This window comes from Caretta caretta, chromosome 7, assembly GCF_965140235.1.
Source record: "Caretta caretta isolate rCarCar2 chromosome 7, rCarCar1.hap1, whole genome shotgun sequence".
In the NCBI taxonomy this organism is placed as follows: domain Eukaryota; kingdom Metazoa; phylum Chordata; order Testudines; family Cheloniidae; genus Caretta; species Caretta caretta.
In genome coordinates, this window is record NC_134212.1 from 93621864 (window position 1) to 93638697 (window position 16834).

General features: G+C 40.6%; 1 protein-coding gene across 9 annotated transcripts in view; it reads right to left on the minus strand.

The window, feature by feature from the left end:
- PLCE1 (phospholipase C epsilon 1) overlaps window positions 1–16834 on the minus strand; it is a 324949-nt gene that overhangs the window by 114167 nt on the left and 193948 nt on the right. For all 9 annotated transcript variants that reach the window (XM_075130951.1, XM_075130953.1, XM_075130952.1 and 6 more), the window contains exon 4: window positions 9777–10093. In XM_075130951.1, coding sequence (XP_074987052.1) covers window positions 9777–10093 — 317 coding nt within the window. The remainder of the gene's footprint in view (window positions 1–9776; window positions 10094–16834) is intronic.

A 16834-nucleotide genomic window follows, 5' to 3' on the forward strand; every position in this document is an offset into this window, starting at 1 on the left:
TAACTTTAAGTTCCTGTCACTTTTGCAAATAATTTTTGGGGTGGAATGTTGCATGTTCAGTGGTGCTGACTAGCAGGTAGCTCACCATGTCCAGTTCATCCCCATCTCTGGCATCCCTTGCCTGCAATCACTCTCTGACACAGTGGCAGTCTGCCTTCCAGTAGGTAGCAACTTGACCCTCTGGTCAGGTAACCAATTGAGTTTGCTCCTTTTTGGGGTCACAGAGTCCAACAAAACGTATATAGTCAAATGTCCCCACAAAACAAAGGTTCTTCAGCCCACCTCTGGGCACCTGTGTGGGGAGCACCCTTGACTCAGAACTTACAATGTCTCTATCTCCCTGCCCTTATCTCCACAGGGAATGAGGTGGCAGGTTGTGCCCCCTTCATGAAAGGGTGATTGGTAGGGGATCCTGGTCCCCCCCGCCTCTTTTCATCAGGCTCTGACACAGGTGCCTATCAGAGGCAGTGATCACAAATACTCCAGAGTGCTTGAGTTGCTTCCCTGGGCCACTTCCTATCAATTACTTTCCCAGTCCAAGGAGTGGTCAAAAGCCTTACAAATAATCCACCAGCAGTTAAAGTAAAGGGTTCCCTACTCCTAGGGAAAGGCTAATCCCTCCTCTAGAGCCTGGATTAGCTGCTTCTTGCAGACCTCTCCCCTGCAGCCAGGACTCCTCCTGCACCGTTATGCAGGAGCTCCCAAGATAAGTCTTCCCTCATCTGCTGTCTGTCTGCTCCCCTTCTGAGTTGTCTGGCTTTCTTTTTCAGCTCCTCCTTTAGCTGGGGCAGGCTCTGCAAGTGTGGTGGTACAAAGTTACCTGGGCCCAGAATTGCTCCCAATCCCTTCTGTCCCACTGTGGCGTTTACATACCCCATCCCACCCCATCTGCAGCAGCAGCAGAACGCTGCAAAGCTATTGTACCAGCACAAGGAAGCCAACCTGTTGGAACTAGAGGACTAATTCCTGGATCAGCTACACAACACAGTTTCTGGGCCCAGCAAACCTGCATGGATTGAGGAGAGAGAATAATTCTGCAGACCTGGGAATGACCAGCAGAGGTGAGAGAATTTCAGAATAGGAAGTGCTTTTTTTTTTTTTAAACCTGCACAGAACTGACACAGGAGCTTCAGTAACAGCATAAAAACATGGTTGTAGAAAAGTGGATAACCTTTGTCATCTGGAAGCTGCCCCCCCCAGAATGTTACTGGTCTATAGCCAATCGGTTCAGCGTGGTGGTGGTGGGGAATAAGGAGATGATTAATGACTTTGCACTCATGGGATTCCCAAACTGTATTGGGCAGTTGATAGAATCCATGTCCCCTAGCATTTCCACCCCCCTCTGTGCCAGAGTACAGTTTATAAATAGAAAGGGGTATTTCTCCATGGTGCTCTTTGCCCCAATAACCAATTTGGACACTAATGGTGTTAAGATTGGTCCAGCTATTCTAGGAGACCTCATTTTATCCTCTGATGCCCTGATTAATGAAGCCATTCACAGGTTGCTTGGTCAGAAGGAAGGAACTTTTTAACTATCACCTGAGTAGTTGCAGAATGATGGTCAAGTGTGCATTCTGACATTTGAAAGGCAGTAAGCATTGCTTATCATTGGGAAACAGCAGAAAAAAATTCCTGACCATTATAGTGGCATGCTGTGTTATGTACAACATTTTGTGAGAACAAGGAGGAAAGCCTCAATGATGGGTGGAAAGCTGAGGTGAAGAGACTTGCTTGATGGTTCGAGCAGCCAGCAATGTCTCATAGAGAACACTAACACCCAGGGAAATATTGTCCGGGATGCCTATTCATATTTTGAGTCTCATACTTGAACATGTAACTGTAAATCCAGCTGCTAATCCATGGGGTGCGGGGGGAGGTTGGGATAGACTGTTAGCAGTGCAATATCGCTTATTGGTAGTGGCAGTGGGATGTTGCTGATATACTTACATAAAACAGTATGTATTATTTTAGCTTTATTTAAAAGATTGTGTCATGCACAGATGAGTCATAATAGACAAATTTATTTTATACAATTTTTTTTAAACAGTAACAAAGCCAAAATAAAATTCTAATTGAACCAATAGATGTATTTTCAAATAAAAAGGTATAGTTATCAGAACAGTCTACTGAGTAACCAACTAACAGTGAACCTTTAAATAAAACAGTGAAAAACCAAACTGAAAGTACAACAATGCAAACAGTGCAAAAATAAGATTTGGAGGGGTTGGGGGCATCCATAAAGTTACAAGCATGTATCTCTCTTCCCTGTCTCTTCTTTTATGTGTGATTCAGGGGTTGAGTGCTCTGGCTCAAAATTTTCAGGAGCATTGCAGAGTTCAAAAATATCAGGAGACTGTGTTCTCTGTGGGCAGATAATGGACCTGAGAAGGGAATGGCCTCTGGAACAAGTGCTGCATGGATATGGTGGGTAGGAGTTACTGCTGGTCTGAGTAACCAGTAATGTCCAGGGGCTGAAAGACATGGCTTGGTCCCAGTTTATGGGACTGCAAAGCTTGCTGGCCTTGCAGAAGCATGTTTTGTAGGAGAGCATTCTATCTGAGAACCGCATCCACAAGTGGCCTCTGCATCTCCCAGCCTTTTTTGCCTCTTTGGGGCCTCTTTGGCCATGGTGATTCTTTCCTTGACCACTGCCATGGACCACTGCATTTCTCCCTCCCTCTGGGTCATCATGTACTGCCTCCACCTTTCAGCTAGTGTGGTCTTCCTTTGGGACTCTATCATGAGTTCTACAAATGTCTTGTCCCATGTCTTCCTTTTTCACCATCTCAGGTTGGCCAGCCTCCAAGCAGCAGACAGAGGCCCTGTCCTAGACAATCTGAATGTCACAGGTGCTGTGGTGTGGGAGCATGGGAAAAAACCAGGTGCTTATTGGTCATATTTTAGACAGGCCATGATAGCATTTTTGTGTGTGAGGAGACACAGGGTGTCCTGGGATTTCTCTCTCCTGTATATGGTATTTGCTGCTGTGCCTTAATGGGTTGGGAGAGTGGGTGGGTTAAAATTATGCTGCTGCTTTAATTATACAGTTTTGTTTGTGTCTTTGTGGTGCTTCTATGATGTCAAAGTGGTGTGGTGGTGGTGGGGCTATGAGGGTATATTGGGACCAAGCCAGATACAGCCCCTTTCCCTGCATCAGTCTAGCCAAAATCAAGAAAGATTCAGGGCACATTGCAGCAGCACATGACTGCAACTAGTTTTCCAGCTGGCCAAAGTCCTATAAAGATCCTACCTCTCAGGGGACAGCTTATCCCCAGCATCCTCCTGTGGGCTTCATCAGTCATCCTCAGTGGGAGGGAAGAGTGCAGCCAACAAGCTCCATATGGTGTAGAATCCCGTCCAGGTCATTATAAAATGGACAGATCACATGTTCTCTGCTCAATTGCATTCTTTGGTTGCTCATTTCAACATACTTCTGAGCTGCTTGCTCTTTATATGGCACTGGTCAGGAGTCACAGCTCCTTTCAGATATCTGCTTGGCAATATCCACAAAAAGGTCTTCGTTCCAGCAGCTGGCCACAAGAGCTTTCTATCCTGATGCTTGTTCCCAGAGGGTAACAAGATCCAGGGTCTCAGTACAGCTCCAAGCAGCTGTGCAGGTCATGTTATGGGGCTTCTAGATATAGTTGTATCGCAAGAATGCTGAAACACTCAGATCCAGAAGCAAATGGGCAAATTCTGGCTCCCCGCCATCATTTAAAGAAAGAAGGAGACATCCTGGGAACTTGATACCAGAGCAGGGAAGGGTATACAAGTGAATGAACAAGTCAATAATGGTTAACTTGCAAAGCACAATGGGACAGCTGATGGAAGCATGTCACAAGTGGTGCACAGCAACTGCATTCACAAGAATAATAGACTGCACTAATTCAATTTGCAGCAAACCTAGTCTACTTGGCAAAAGGACTAGAGTTTGCAGCAAATGTGCAGTCAGTGCACTGTGATTGCCCCGTGTGTATGTGACCATTTTCAAACCAATTAAAACTTAGTTTGATCCGCTTTAAAATCCCCATGTAGACAAGCCCTATGTCATTTATCGTGGCTTTATGGTTCTGTCTTTTTTTTTTTCTGACTTTGATGGAATTTCTTGCTTTGTTTTCAATCTGCTATTATCAGATTTACAGCAACAAAGCAGCTGATGATAGGGTGTCCAAGAACAGATGGGTCTGTTCTCCATATGTGACCTGCAACCTCACTGGTTACAAGTACAGCAGATTTTACTCCTTCACAAGGACTGTTTGATCTGTGACTTCCCTTTCCATCTGCTCTGTGTCAATTCTGGAAAAATGAGGATTTTAATACCTCCATGTCTTAAGCCACCATTGTCTCTGTCCTGTTTCTCTTTTATCAGCCAGGATAACTATCATACTGCAATTTTCTGTTTTTCCTCTGCACTACAATATCTCACCACAGAAGTTCTGTGGCATCACTGAGTATACAATGAATCATTTTAATCTTAGAGATCCAGAAGATCAGAGAGCTTTCCTATGAATCTGAACAGATCCATATTGTCTTCACTCACTGGAAATTAATCTCAAATGTTTTGCCTTCCCTCATTCTCCAACATTTTGAATTTTTCTTTTTGAAGTCCAGCACATATCTAGCCCCCATATTAACAAGTCTTTGTTTTTTATTCATTTTTACATTTTAATGTCAGTTTTATCAACTATTTCTTCAACATGTTATCCTGTCTTTCTATTTAGCATTATCAGAAATCTGTACTCCAGTAGTAGTGTTCACCACTTGCTTTTCCTTTCTGTATTAACTCCAGTGAGTTTGATCTTATGAGAAACCTGAAAAAAATGTTGCAGAGGCTAGACAAACACTAGAGATCTTATGAGATTGGGCCATACTGTTACATGCATATTCACCTGGAAGGCCCATCAGAGATCATAAATTCCCAAGAGAAATGGCAGGTTTACCAGATGATAGGTATATTATATTTGAAACCTGTATTTCCTTGTGGATTTAGTTAGGGCCTCTAGATCTAGAACTGTCCACACTACCCAATCTTCTAGAGTACGGTGAAAAAGATGGAATACAGATCAGAGTACCTGACTATTTCTGGGAATGGTTCTGTTACTCTTTGTATGTCACAGTTTATTCACCATTAGCCTTTTTCCCCCACATATTTTTGAAAAAGCTGACTGGATGAACCTAGGACAGCTGCCATCATGGCTGACACCAGGGACTGAACTGGGGACTTCTAGATATGAAAGCAACTTGAGCTAAGGAAGCAGGCTCTTTATAGCTGTGGCCTGTAACAGACTCATCTCTGGATCAGGCACAGAGCAAGACATGTAAGCATACTGACCAGTGGGTTACAAATCTCTGGGAAGGAAGCGTCTCCAGGGTGATGATACATACTACTTGAATCATATACCTCCAATACCCAAATGGTCATGCTTCCTTAAACAGAGGCAGGCTTCCCTTATCCAGGCTCAGCTCATCAAGAAAATAATTTGCTAGTCATGTATTCATTCTATTTGTGAAGTTCTGGTCAGTAATTTCAATTTATCTATCTTGCTCTAGCACCTCTATGCCACAACTGAAGTCTGTACTGAAGGCACTTTTATTATTCAATTTTTCTTTTTATTAGAATGTTTTCGAAAGAGGTGGTTTCTCTCTAATCTTAGTGCTGTTTTCTCAAATGCTTTTCCTAAATCTCTGGGGGGAAAACACAACAATAAATGCTTATCTTAAATAACCACCTTTTGACAGACAAAGGTCTAACTGCAGTAGAGGCACTTGTTCTAGTCATGACTATAAATGAGCCTACTGAAGCAACAAAGAAATGCTGACACTATAGCAATTATGTTCATAAGAAACTTTTTCGAAGATTTGACCAGCACAAGATCTTTTATTATATCTGTGCTTGATCCAACTGCAGTGAAATAGCATCAGGTTTCCCCTCATTCATGATCCCTATGCTGTTTAGAATGTTAACGCACCATTTAAGTGTTCTCACTTCTGTAGACACTGCTGAAAAAATTCTGAGTAATTTTATTTATACCTACAATTGCCCTCAGAAGTCAGGAATCCACCTGCTGCTCTAGTCCAATCAGAATGGTTCACATCTTGTGAATGATACTGTTGCTTGCAAGGATCTCTCCTAACCACTCATATTTTTATGCTAATCACCTTTCTTTATGGAAAGGCCTCAAACACTCTGGATGGCTCCTTCCAATTGAATGAAATACATTCTACCTCAAATCTCTTCTGACTCAGAGCAAAACTTACACATTTCTCCTTATGTGTTATGTTAACAGGGAGGCAGACTGTTCACTACTTTTTTTAATTTAGCCTTTTTTAACATTTTCTTGCATTTTCAAAGGCCTATATGACAGGAGTTCCACACTGACATCTCAGAACAAAAGCAGATGACGACAAATAAATGTATACTGCCACACAAGCAGATCCAATAAATGTAAGTGCTACAAATTAAACAAATGATACATGTTGCATAAGAGAGCTGATTTCTGAGTCACCTTCCTCCTGATCACCCTTCATAAATCATTCCCATTCCATAAGGTGTTGACCATACATCATGGATTCTTTCCCCTTTTCATATCCCTTTATATTGCCTCTTATGAGCTATTAACATGCTTTTCCTCCCCTCTAAGCCCAAATATTGCAATTCAAGTCCAAAACGTGAACCAGTGGTGACTAGAGTGATTTAAGAAAATTAAAGCAAATAAAAGCTATCAGAATATTACCATATTGTATTGTCTATATCCTCTAGTGATGCCATTTAAATATACAGTAAGCAAAAGTTTCAAAATAGCAACTGCACTTAATGTCATTCATATACAAGGAATCGTGATGTTTCCATTCTCTAGGGTTTGATCCTGCACCATGAAGTCAATGGAAATTTGGGGCCTGGATCATGAATGAGATCTGGGTGTTATTGTAATATAAATAACATTTATTTCCATGGGATCAGGATTTGTCCCTATATGATTACGCTTAACAGGCACATTTTTTGCAGAGGTTACTTAATACCAATCCTGCAGTCCTTATTCGGTGAAAACTCCTTCAAGTGTGTTAAGATTTGGCTGAATTTCCTTTTTATCATGAAACAACAGCTAGTGAATAGTAAAACTTTGCAGTTACATTTCTAAAAAAAATTCACAAAGCACATCACTACATGAAAGATAATTTGCATGCAATAATTTCTATTGAAAAGAAGGAAAATGAAATAAAATAATCTTCTCCCATTATGTAGAAAAAGCCTGTCATTTTGAAATTCATTTTGGCTCCCAGAGTATAAATACACTCCAGTATTCTCGTGGGCAATGCCAGAAAATCAGCAAGCACTCATTGTCTTCTGCCAACAAAAGTATGACTCTCTGTGCAGGAATTTTCTTGCAAATTTGAAAACAAAGCCATTTAGAAAATCCACTCTTGTTGGTAGGATATGACACTGATATATATTCAACTGTGCTGTAAAATAAAACAGATGCTAAGATACTGATTTATTAGGAGCAGTGAATATTACACAGCAACTCCATTTAAACAATTTTTTTCAGGTGGGAGGCCTGTAACCTGAGCCCCGCCAGGGCTTTGGCTTCGGCCCTGGGTGGTGGAGCTTTAGCCCTAGGAAATCTAATGCCAGCCCTGGTGACCCCATTAAAATAGGAGTTGCAGCCCACTGTTTGAGAACTGCTGCTCTGAGGAATTAATCTTGGAGTACTGCCAAAAAACCTACAATTAGGTTGAAAGAATAGTGACACTAGCAAAGTCTGATATATCACAACCCACTAGGGTTAGAAAATAATGTAATGTACTTTTGCCAATGGATAGCTTTAATTTTCAGCTTCACACTGGACATAAAATACTCCTAGCCATCCTCGACAAATCACAAGACCAGAATTTAAAATCTCATCATTGCTTTTAAATCAGCGGTGTCTTCCCTAATCCTGAGGCTGTTGGGGTCTCACGCAGAGCAGTGCAAATAACAGATTTTTTTTTTCCAGTTGTCTGGCAATTCCAAAAAATTGGGGAAAAATATTAGTTTTGGGTCAACCCAAAATTGAAGTTTTACAGACTATTCAGTGAATTGGAAGGAAAAAAAAAAAAGTAAAAATTTAGTTTCAGGTTGGACAAAAAAACTAAAGAAAATTTAAATGAAACAAAGATATTTCAAAACAAAAAATCAAAATGTTTCATTTTGAAAATGTCAATGAAATGTTTTGACTTTTTCAGGTCTTCCTCACCCTGCCCCCAAACTGAACAATTCAGGGAAATAGTCACAAGTTTGCAAGCCATTTTGGTGTTCTAAATCTACGTTTTTTTCCAACAAAAAATGTTTTGGCCAAAAAAATTCACCCAGCACCTATCCCAAGCTAAAAGTTACAACACCACGAAGGCTTTTCTAGTTTGCACCAGTTAACTACAAAATGCCCCAGGGGGTCACATGGGCAGCTGCAGATTGCCAGGACACAAGAGAGCTCTGGCCACTCCCCTTTCTTCCCACCTACATTCCTCATGAAAGTGGCAATAAGATAGATACCCTAGGCAGGGAGAATCCTCCACAGGTTGGAGCTGATGGCTTTAAGGTTTCTTCTTGCTACCAAGAAACACAAAGCATCCCCAACGTACTGGAGAATTGAGACTAATCTTTCAGAAACTGCTGTAACTAGAGGTCATTTACATATTTTAAAAGCTGTGTTCTACAGCTTTCTGTAGCATTCTCAAGACAGTATTTACCAGTTTTCTATCACTAGATGTTCTTATCTTAGCACCAAATCAGGGAAAACCAAACGAATTACAGGATTTTAAGTACCTGTATTTTGTGACCTGCCAGGAATACAAATATTTTGGAAGAGAACAGTCAGTTCTTGTTTACTTGGGACCCAGATAGTTCATTAGGGGTTAAATATATGGCCTGATCTACACAGTTATTTCTGTGCTCTCACTGAATTTTAGGATCTCATTTAAGAATACAAAATACATCCTATGGTTAGGCACAACAGACTGAGCAGAGGATAGGATTGAGATGAAACCGTATTTTTGGCTTTCATAAATTTAGGACAGTCCTATTGATTTAACACAGTATATTGTATTCTGTTTTTTAAAGTAACTATTCTATTTTAATATATTTTCTTGGAGTTGAATCCTGAGGTCTTTACTAAGTTTTCCCCTGGTCAAATTTTCATTAAAGTCAAAAGGAGTTTACCTGAATAAAAACTGAGAAAAAAAACACCATACTAAAGACCTCAAGATATGGTTCATGGAAAAGTACCCAGCTGAGCCACACTTCTTGTATAATAATATCCAAAACACACAAAGGGATTATATTTCTCCAGATTACCGTTAAATCATTACACAAGTAGTTAGTGGAGTCCAAAAACTCCCAGTTCATGATCCTTCCATGCTGACTACTAACGAGACCATGCTTTGTCCACAAAAAATACCCTCCAGCTTCTGAGCAGAGTAATAATCTGATTGAGAATACATGCCAAAATGCCAGTATAAACACATTACAGGAGAATAAGTCTTGATTTAATGTTTTTTTTTTTTCTTGTTTACATTCCCAATTTGGGAGAAAGGCCTGGGTTGAGATTTTCAAAGCTGACTAGGTAAGTTAGTCACATAACTCCCATTAATGTCAACAGAAGTTGTGTGGCTCCCTATTCAGCTTCAAAAATTTCATCATTCATTTTTAAAAATTAAGGTATCCCTTAGATAAAAGGGAAAAACTGGCCCATAAATTGCATCTAATTCACTTACAAAGTAATTAAAATATCCTGTCTTACCTCATTAAATCTTGTCACGAGATCTTCAATAACATTGTGCTCGTTGTTTTGCGAGGAAAGAATAGTCGCAGATACGGAAGCTTTAATGCATGGAAGTTTGCTCTGACATTCAGCATTACCCAAATCCCTGGTTAAGAAGCTGAGGTAGTCAATGGGCAAGATCCTTCTGTAGAGATCCTGTTCCTGTTCAGTCAGAATACTAGCAACCTCCTCTGGGAACTGAATGAGGTGCTGAAGTTCTACTAGCTCTTTACTGATACCAGCTACACTGGAGGGGAGTGCATTTGAACCAGCCATAGATGTGCACGGTTGACGTTCTAAAACAAAACAAATAAAAAATATTATGTAGCTTCTTTCCTTCATCTATTGCATTTGACTGTGCAAAAACATGTTAAGACTGAATTTTTTTGTTCTCGTACATTGTTTATTTACTTAAACAACACAGGATTTCACATTTTATATTTAAATAACCTAATAAATTGTTCTAGTGGTGGCTCATCTCATATCTACAAAACACTACCATCTAGAGTTAATTAGGCAGGTGTAGACCTGGGACTTTGGAGACCACTGAGACTATTGATTTAAGCAAAATTTGACTGCATTTATTGTTACTGTGTTCCACAACTCTTCCCCTCTGTCTGTTTCATTCACCAGTTAAATCTTATCATGATTATAAATAAGGTGTTCTGTAGAGCAGGGACTGCCTTTATTTTGCTCGTCTGTACAGCACCTAGCACGAAGAGGCTCTGGTCACTGATTGGGGCCTCTGGGCATCATTGCAATATGAATAATGTATAGCAATAAATCAATACCTATGTGATATTTTTTCTCCCTTTTTCCTATCACTACTAACACTGCTTTTCCCCGTCTGGTGACCATCACGCCGATCCCTGTTTTTCATTAGTTTTCCCCCCGTATTCATTTGGTTCCTGGGTCCAGTGGTCCCTCCCACTAGGCTGGGGGAGGGGCCTTTAGAAGTGGGTAGGCTAGCGCCCGCCCACCTCCAAGGTTTTGCAATAAGACTAACACTGCCTAGAAGTTATTCATTTGCGTTCATTTTACTTTTTCATATAAGAAAATGTCCAAAGATAAAATACAATTTTCTTTCCTCTGAAAAAAACATGCATATATTTGGAAGAGTATGTTTTGAATCTGTCACTACAAAGGAGAGTCACAATAGTTTTATAATTTACAAACAGTGTTGTTTCTTGACATATATTTTACTTTAACATCTTTTCATAGCAGCAAATTCTTTCCATTTATGTAAAATCAGTATTGCTTGTGCTGTCTAATCAATCAGGTTAATGAGTGATCCCAATTCATTCTCTTATTATGAATGCTATGCACTCATCTAAGCAAAGGTCCGACTATACTGAAAGGAGGACAGGAGACACTCAATATGGATTTAATTAGGCTGCAACTTTATTATTAGATGCCTAGGACAATGGCAGATAAAAGTGTATAGTGCAGGCAACTCCACAGTCATTCAATAATACCTGGGGGCTTCTGCTAGCCCCCTGTCATTTTCCATCCAGGTCCCGCAGCCAACCCCTGGCTTGGATCTTACCAAACCCCATCCCCGCCCTCGCCATAGGAGGGAGGCTGGGTGCTGCTTTGTGTGCTGAGTGGAAAAAGGGCTTCTAACATCCTGGCATGTCCGTTTTAACCCTTCCCACTTACGTTTCCAGGGAATGAGTCAGTATCGCCATGCTGATCCCCACCTCTCTTTTTGATGCAGCTTCCAACTTCCTCTTACCCCTGTCCCCCAACCCGTGAAGCACTGCTACCTTTCTTCCAGCAAGCCTTGACAACATACCCCGTTCACTCTTTACATCAGGATCATCTCATCTATCCATTGTGCTGAACAATTATGAAAGGTTCTGAGATTCAGTTAGAGTAAGCTTTCAAATGCTTGTCCAGACTAATTGCATTTGGCCTTTTTAGGATATAAATATGCTAACATTAAATTTATATATATATATATGTTAATTTTACATCAGAGGGATGTTGCAAGGATTCATTAATGTTTATATAGTACTTTGAACATGTAAAGTGCAGTCATTTATTAATTATTATTATTACTGTGACCAATATACAGAGAAGAAAAAAGGAGTGAATTATCCTCCTTTTTCAAGTGGGCAGAGATCAGGGTGAGAAGAAAAGGGCTGGTTATGTTGGCAGAAAAAACTAATTTGAAGTAAAAAGAAAAGGAGTTGAGAATGGGTTGTGGGTACAGCTACAGGAAATGCAGATGTACCTCTCACATGGAGTTGTCAGCTCATGATACTGACTGATTGAAGACAGGTCTCAATATTTAACCCAAAATATTACTCTGAAGAGTGAAGGTACTAGTTGTATGTTTGTCTCAAGCAGCTAATAAAACATTCTGGATGCGTGGCCAGCACTGTTTGGGTGGACAGGGAGGTCTGAACCCGTACTCTTCAGTACTGAAAGTGGGAATCTCTATCACTTGAACTAAAGGGCTAACTTCACTAGCTGGAAATTGTTGCACTCATATACCATGTGGACTTGTTCTATTAATTTAGATGGACTATATATGCTAATGATAACATAACCCAGTCACTGTCCAACATTAAACAGTGTTAAACAAGATCCATGGCTTGGTATTCAGAGCTCTCAGCCTGCTTAGCACAATGGCAAACACACCATTAAAATCCTTTTCATCTTTTATTAAAGGAAAGAAGGAAAAACTGTTAAAGCATTTGAAATGTAAAGTATTAAATCAGGCTTTCATTTTATCAGCATCCCTTATTCCCTTTCTCTTTAGCTGGGGAGAGATTTTAAAAGGAAAAAATTCATTTGACAGTCTTTTAGATGGTATCAAAGATGGTAATAACTGTCCTTTTGGGAGGAAAGATTTGGGCTGGAAATGTAGAGATCAGCTGGAGATGTTGTTGCTGTTACAGTCCAGTCTTAGAAGGAAAAGCCCCCTTGTCTGACAGGTGCTTAGATCAGTGCCTCTCACAGGCGGAGATCTTCCAGAGAGTACATCCAATTCATCTGGATTTACAATAGGCTACATAAAAAGCACTAGCACTACAAACTGAAATTTCGTACAATTTGTTTATACTGTTCTATATACCATACACTGAAACGTAAGCACAATATTTTTATTCCAGTTGATTTGTTTATAATATATGTTAAAAACATGAAAGCAAGCAATTGTTCAGTAATAGTGTGCTGTGATACTTTTGTATTTTTATGTTTGATTTTTCTAAGCAAATAGTTTTTAAGTGAGGTGAGACTTAGGAGTACACAAGACAAATCAGACCCCTAAAAGGGGTACAGTAGTCTGGAAAGGTTGAGAGCCACAGTCTTAGATGGTATCAAAGATGGTAGTAACCGTCATCCCAGGTGGTGTTTAAGATTCAGCTGGAGCTGGGAGAGTAGTGATGTCATCTAGGCCCTCTCTCTTTGGCCAGTTCTGGTCAGGACACCTCTCAGGTTCAGGGTGATGAAGGCCCAGGGTCCCAGGACGTGGTAGCCATGATGGTGAAGCTCAGCTCAGTAGCCTCCATCTGTTGTTCCTTTCATTCTGTTTTTTTCCTCATTATTTTCCCACAAAATCTTTCTTTTAAGGACCCAAAAAGAAGTGATGGGTCAAATAGCCCATCTCCTCTTCATTTTGTCCACCAATTAGGCCTAATATCTGACATACTAATTTTGGCTCATTAACTTCTAGCTCCCAATCTGCTGTTTTTAACAAGCATTTCAACACAGTCCTTGAATCATATCAAAACTGGCTTTTTTGTTTAAACTAATTCATTTATTCTTTCTTTCATACCGGCTCTCATCAATATTTATTATTATAGGTTATTGTAACATCTGAACTTTTACATACTTTTTACAGTTGAGCTCACTATTCAAGTAAATTTGTAAGCCCAATTGTCACAAAGGACCAGCCACTAAACAGAGACAAAGATTGATATTCTCCTGTGTGACTTAGAGATGCACTGATGTAAAGTGTAGGAAGCAGAGTTTTGAGACAAAAGGTACACCTCCACTGTTAACAGAAAGTGGTGATGGTGGCTGCTCAGGACATCTGAATAAATTTATTATGTTTTTGTTAAGAACTGACAATGTGCTCTATACAAAATAAAAAAATGCAGACAGTCTTTACTTCAAAGAGTTTACAGTGTAATAAAATAACAGAAAATCTTATTATGGGTTTATATAGAGAGGGAAATCATATATCTATTTTCTTGTTTATACTGTCTGGCTAGATAATTTCAAACATATTGGCTTTTTCTGAAGAAAAAAAAAAACCAAACGTGTATAACCATAGCTGTCTTTTCCCATCTTGTGGTGAGTTGTGACTAGAAGGTGGTGTATTTTTTATTAGCAGTGGCTGATAATAATGACATATTTGTAGTAGAAATAAATGTCCATCCCCCTGTTTTCATCAACCTGTTGCATCCAGTCATAAATCTAAGCTCCAATCCTGCCAGCTCTCATGTGGGCAGACCCTTATAGACAAGCAATGAAGTCAATGCAGTTTATTACTAGCACAGAAATCTCCTGCATACAACAGCTTGCTGGACTGATTTTAAGCTCTTTAGAGCAGGGACTGTCTTTTTTTGTTAGTTGCTTGTATAATGCCTAGCACAGCATTTCTCAAACTGGGGTCTGCGGGCCCACTGATCAACTCCTCCCTCCCAGCGCCTCCTGCATGCCGGAGAACAGATGTTCAGCAGTGTGCAGGAGGCGCTGGGAGGGAGGGGGAGGAGCGGGGAAGGGGGTGCGGTTGGGGGAGGGGGAAGAATCATGTCCAGGGCCACCAGCCCTGCTGATCAACTCATCCCACTCCCTCCTAGTGCCTCCTGAATGCTGGAGAACAGCTGTTCAGTGGCACACAGGAGGCGCTGGGAAGGAGGGGGGGGGGAGCAGGGACAGGATGTGCTTGAGGGAGGGAAGAGGAGGGGGAGAGGTGGGGTAGGGCCTTGGCAGAAGTGGCAGAGTGGAGGTGGGGCTTTGAGCTGAGCAGGGGACTTGGGGGGGTGGGGTGGTCCAGGAAATTTTTTAAATCAAAATGGGGATCCTTGGGTTGCTAAAGTTTGAGAGCTGGTGGCCTAGCACAATGGGGCCTTGAGCTTTCCTTGTATACAAATAATAATGCTACCAACCTAGGGTTATGAAAGGAAGGAAAAATTCCTCCTTCTCTAGAATTTCCTGTTCTTCTCTTTGTATTGGCTCTGCTGTGTTGCCATTTAGCATAAGGAGTAGGAGTGTTGTCATTTTAAGAAGCTGAGTCAAATATTTGACTGGAATGATGATTGTGAAGATGTCTCACCATACCCCCTCCATTTATGTGCATTTTACAGCTAGCACAAACAGAATACTATGAATCATTAGGGCAAGCAGACAACATTGTGCGCTTCTTTTGGAAAGAGCTCTCTGAGGAAAAATGTACCAGAATATAGCAAAAATATTTGTTATGTTCTACTGGAGATGAATGGGACTCAGCAGGGATAATTACCAGAAAAAATGAGTTTTTATTTTTGACTAACAAAAACCAGGAACACACCAATTTGCCACTCACTACACTGGCAATGAACATACAAGTTCAGTTCAGGGTTGCTGCACTGATTTTCAAATCGCTACATAATACTGGCCCTAGCTACCTGAGAAATAGTCTCTCCTTCTGCTACAATGACTTCCACAAGACTGCTTCACTACACTATAAAATAAATCTCTCATCCTCACTTTAGACCATTGCTTGCCTCAATTATTCTAAACTTCTCCTCTCTAATCTCTGACTTCTCATCTCTGACCCTTCCAGTCTATCTAAAACTTCATTGGTAAAACAATATTCCTACAGTAACTGCTACTTTGACCACATCATGCTTTTCTTGACTCTATCTTTTGTTTTCTACTACATGAAATTCAAGCTCCTCATACTAACCTTCGAGGCCCCTCATAATTTCATCTCCACGTACATCTCTGCTCATATGTCTTCCTTTTTTTCCTCTAACCCAAACGCTAGCCTTAGTCCTTTCTTCTTATTGTTTCCTTGTTCCTCTATGGGATATGTGCCTTCTTTCACGCCTTGTGGCTGAAACAATCCCCCATTTCTTATGCACCAACAGCTGCTCTCTCCTCCTTCAAATCATTATTTAAAATCTATTTCTTCTATTAAAGTTTCTTCCTAAAACTAGTCTCAATAATGCCTCCACATCCTTTCCTACCTGAAATGTCCTATGTTTTATCTTGTCTGTGTCAAACTAAGCTTCTCAGGGCAAAGACCATATCTTCCTCTATATTTCACATAAAGTACAATGCTGAATAATAACTTGCTACATGGAGCTACTTTCAGGACAGATATCGATTTAAAAAAAGTGGGCTTTGTTGCTGGAATCAAGACAGGCTATAATTATTTCTATTATTGGGGACCATGCAGTAAGAGAACATCTGTTCCTTGAACGCTAAGTATGGAGTTACTGCTCCAAGAGAGTGCTAAGTACTACAAGAGAGTGAAAAGGATTCTGAGCTCTCTTTTGCTAGTTGCACAGTGCTGAAACTGAGAGCGTCATTCTGTTTTTGATCAATGGTCAAAGAGGAGAATCTTTTTAACTATTAGTCACTGCTTCATAACTTCTTCCTAGCTTTAGAGGACTCACTGGTCATCCTAATCTTAAGCTGATAGACATGAGAAGGAGAGGTTACATACTTTACAGTGAACTTGAGTTCTTTGAGATGTTTTGTCCCAATGGGTGTTCCAACATAGGATGCTCGCATGCCTGTGAACTCTCAGTTGGAGAATGAAAAGCAGTGTCCACAGGCCTGCGCCTGCACCAAAAGCAATTCTTGCCTCCATGGAAGGGCAACCTGACACCACTCAGTTCCTTCTCAAAAATGAAGCAGAGCCTTCACAGCCAAGAGGAAGGACGGTGGGTATAGAACCCATAGGGATAAAACATCTCAAAGAATTCAAGTCACTGTAAGGCAAGTAATATCTCTTCAAGTATATGGCCCTATGGGTGCTCCACCATAAGAAAGGCCCAAGCAGTAACTCAGCAAAAAGGTGGGTGCAGAGGTGG